The 4,188-nt window shown below is 55.7% G+C and overlaps 1 protein-coding gene across 1 annotated transcript in view; it reads right to left on the bottom strand.

Moving 5' to 3' along the window:
- LOC130587248 (keratin, type II cytoskeletal cochleal) overlaps positions 1 to 2,484 on the bottom strand; it is a gene marked incomplete at its 5' end in the record, with an annotated part of 12,919 nt that extends 10,435 nt beyond the window's left edge. Inside the window, one exon of the mRNA XM_057388218.1 lies at positions 2,276 to 2,484. Within this exon, the coding sequence (XP_057244201.1) occupies positions 2,276 to 2,484 (209 nt within the window). The remainder of the gene's footprint in view (positions 1 to 2,275) is intronic.
- Between the last annotated feature and the right edge of the window lie 1,704 nt (positions 2,485 to 4,188).

Below are 4,188 nucleotides of genomic sequence, written 5' to 3'. Positions count from 1 at the left end.
TGGAATAACGGAGCTGGAATAACGGGGCAGGGCTGGGGGAAGCCTCGTTCCCTGGAAACTCTTTGGGAATTTCTGGGTGCTGGCTCTGCCAGAACACACCCWGGGGATTATCAGCTGTTTGTTTGCACTTCCTGCCTGATCCAGTTTGCCAGCCCYGTCCTATTCATCCCTTCCCTGCACAGAGGCATTTCCCGGCCAGGCTGGGCTGGGACAAAGGGACAAAGGCCACCTTTCTTCTGGGGCTCCTCCCAGGTGACACTGAGGAGTCRCTGAACAATTGCAGGGCAGCTGCTCCGTTCTCCACCCAGGGAACCAGCCTGGAGCTCCTGCGGGACCCTCGGGGCTGTGGCCACCCTAAAGAGTCACTTCTGATCCTGGGGAGGTCCCCAAATGCCAATCTGGACCCCGGGGACACCCCAAAATACCACTCCTGATGCTGGAGAGGTCCCAAAGGACCAATCCTGATGCCAGGGAGACCCCAAAATACCACTCCTGAATGCAGGGAGGTCCCAAAGGGCCAATCCTGACCCCAGGGAGGTCCCAAAGGGCCATTCCTGACCCCAGGGAGGCCCCAAAATGTCACCTCCAGCTCTAGGGGGACCTCAAAAATGTCACCTTTAATCCTGAGGAGGCCCTAAAATGTCACCTCCAACCCCAGGGAGGCCCCAAAGGGCCACTGCTGACCCCAGGGAGGTCCCAAAATGTCATCTTTAATACTGAGGAGGCTCCAGAATGTCACCTCCAGCTCCAGGGAGACCCCAAAATGCCACTCCTGACCCCAAGGAGGCCACAAAATGACACTCCTGACTCCAGGGAGGCCCCAAAATGTCATCTTTAATACTGAGGAGGCCCCAAAATGTTACCTCCAGCTCCAGGGGGACCCCAAAATGCTACTCCTGATGCTAGGGAGGCCCCAAAATGTCACCTTTAATCCTGAGGAGGCCCCAAAATATCACCTCTAGCCCTGGGGAGGACCCAAAGCACCACCTCCAACTCTGGGCAGACTCCAAAAAGGTACCTTCAACCCAGAGGAGGCCCAAAAAAGGCACCTCCAGCCCCAGGAAGGCCTCAAAATGTCACCTCCAACACTGGGGAGGCCCCAAAATGTGACCTCGTTCCCCAGAAAGGCCCAAATTATCACCTTTAATCCTGAGAAGGCCTCAAAATGTCACCTCCAGCCTCAGAGAGGCCCCAAAATGTTCATCTTTAATACTGAGAAGGCCCCAAAATGTTCATCTTTAATACTGAGAAGGCCCCAAAATGTTACCTCCAGCTCCAGGGGGACCCCAAAGTGCCCCTTCTGACCCCAGGGAGACCCCCAAAATGACACTCCTGATGCCGGTGAGGCCTCAAAATGCTACTCCTGACCCCAGGGAGGCCCCAAAACATCACCTTTAATCCTGAGAAGGCCCCAAAACATCACCTTTAATCCTGAGAAGGCCTCAAAATGTCACCTCCCAGCCCTGGGAAGGCCCCAAAATGTCACCTTTAATCCTGGGAAGGCCCCAAAAAAGGCACCTCCAACCCTGAGAAGGCCCTAAAATGCCACTCCCAGCCCCAGAGAATCCCCAAAATGTCACCTTTAATACTGAGAAGGCCTCAAAATGTCACACCCAGCCCCAGGGAGGCCCCAAAATGTCATCTCCAGCCCTGAAGAGGCCCAAACACGTCACCTTTAATCCTGAGGAGGCCCCAAAATGTCACCTTTAATCCCAGGGAGGCCCCAAAACATCACCATTAATCCTGAGAAGGCTTCAAAATGTTACCCCCAGCCCCAGGGAGGCCCCAAAGAGCCACTCCTGACCCCAGGGATACACCAAAATGCCATTCCCGACCCTAGGGAGGTCCCAAAGGGGCAATCCTGTCCCCAGGGAATCCCCAAAATGTCACCTTTAATCCTGGGGAGGCCCCAAATATCACCTCCAACCCTGGGGAGGCCCTAAAATGCCACTCCCAGCCCAGGGAACCCCCAAAATGTCACCTCCAGCTCCAGGGGGACCCCAAAATGTCACCTTTAATACTGAAGAGGCCCCAAAATGCCACCTCCAACCCCGGAGAAGCCCCAAAGCAAAGGCCGGAGCATGGAGGCACCAGCCCATACAGGAACAAGGTGCCAGAAACAACAAACAAAGAGAATCCAAACACCTTCCCTACACTGATCACCCCATTCCCAGCCAAAAAACACCTCCATCCCTGGGGAAACACATCCATGCCCATCCCTGACCCAGCTTGGGGTCTCAGATACTTTATCAGAGTGCGGTTTCTGATATTTTACTTGGTTTTGAAATCCTCCACGAGGTCCTGCATGTTTTTGAGCTCTCCCTCGAGGCGTCCCTTGTCCGCCAGGAGCCCGTCCAGCTGCCGCCGMAGRTTGTTGATGTAGCTCTCAAACATGGGAGCGATGTTGCTCCGCGTCGTTTTCTGCTCCTGGAGGAGGCTCCATTTGGTCTCCAGCATCTTGTTCTGCTGCTCCAAAAAGCGAACCTGGGGAGGGAGCANGGAGACCCCAAAACGCCACTCTTGACCCTGGGGAGGCCCCAGATGCTTCTCCTGATGCTGGGGAGGCCCCAAAATGTCACCTCCAGCTCCAGGGGAACCCCAAAATGCCACTCCTGATGCTGGAGAGGTCCCAAAGGACCAATCCTGATGCCAGGGAGACCCCAAAGAGCCATTCCTGACCCCAGGGAGACCCCAAAATGCCACTCCTGACCCCAGGGAGGTCCCAAAGGGCCATTCCTGACCCCAGGGAGGCCCCAAAATGTCACCTCCAGCTCCAGGGGGACCTCAAAAATGTCACCTTTAATCCTGAGGAGGCCCTAAAATGTCACCTCCAACCCCAGGGAGGCCCCAAAGGGCCACTCCTGACCCCAGGGAGACCCCAAAACGCCACTCTTGACCCTGGGGAGGCCCCAGATGCTTCTCCTGATGCTGGGGAGGCCCCAAAATGTCACCTCCAGCTCCAGGGGGACCCCAAAATGCCACTCCTGATGCCGGAGAGGCCCCAAAGGACCAATCATGACCCCAGGGAGGCCCCAAAACGTCACCTTCAACCCTGGGGAGGCTCTAAAATGTCACTTCCAGCCCCAGGGAATCCCCAAAATGTCACCTTTAATCCTGAGGAGGCCCCAAAATGTCACCTCCAGCTCCAGGGGGACCCCAAAATGCCACTTCTGACCCCAAGGAGGCCTCAAAGCACCATCTCCAACCCCAGGGAGGCCCCAGAGAGCCACTCCTGACCCCGGGGGAGACCCCAAAATGTCACCTCCAACCCTGGGGAGGCCCTAAAATGTCACTTTTAATCCCAGGGAGGCCCCAAAACATCACCTTTAATACTGAGGAGGCCCCAAAATGTCACCTCCAATCCTGGGGAGGCCCTAAAATGCCACTCCAAGCCCCAGGGAATCCCTAAAATGTCACCTTTAATCCTGGGAAGGCCCCAAAATGTCACCTCCAACCCTGAGGAGGCCCCAAAATATCACCTTTAATACTGAGAAGGCCTCAAAATGTCACATCCAACCCCGGGGAGGACCCAAAATGTCACCTCCAGCTCCAGGGAGACCCCAAAATGTCACTTCTGATTCTGGGAAGGCCCCAAAGCGCCACCTGCAATGCTGGGGAGGCCCCAAAATGTCACCTTTAATCCTGAGGAGGCCCCAAAATGTTACCTCCACCCCTGGAAAGGCCCTAAAATGCCACCTTTAATCTCAGGGAGGCCCCAAAATGTTACCCCCAGCCCCAGGGAGGCCCCAAAGAGCCACTCCTGACCCCAGGGAGACACCAAAATGCCATTCCTGACCCTAGGGAGGTCCCAAAGGGCCAATCCTGTCCCCAGGGAATCCCCAAAATGTCACCTCCAGCTTCAGGGGGACCTCAAAAATGTCACCTTTAATCCTGAGGAGGCCCCAAATATCACCTCCAACCCTGGGGAGGCCCTAAAATGCCACTCCCAGCCCCAGGGAACCCCCAAAATGTCACCTCCAGCTCCAGGGGGACCCCAAAATGTCACCTTTAATACTGAGGAGACCCCAAAATGCCACCTCCAACCCCGGGGAGCCCCCAAAGCAAAGGCCAGAGGATGGAGGCACCAGCCCATACAGGAACAAGGTGCCAGAAACAACAAACAAAGAGAATCCAAACACCTTCCCTACACTGATCACCCCATTCCCAGCCAAAAAACACCTCCATCCC

This window comes from Malurus melanocephalus, unplaced genomic scaffold (assembly GCF_030028575.1).
Source record: "Malurus melanocephalus ecotype Western Australia unplaced genomic scaffold, MMel_1.1 scaffold_1683, whole genome shotgun sequence".
Lineage (NCBI taxonomy): Eukaryota > Metazoa > Chordata > Aves > Passeriformes > Maluridae > Malurus > Malurus melanocephalus.
This window is presented reverse-complemented; position numbering and strand designations above follow the sequence as displayed.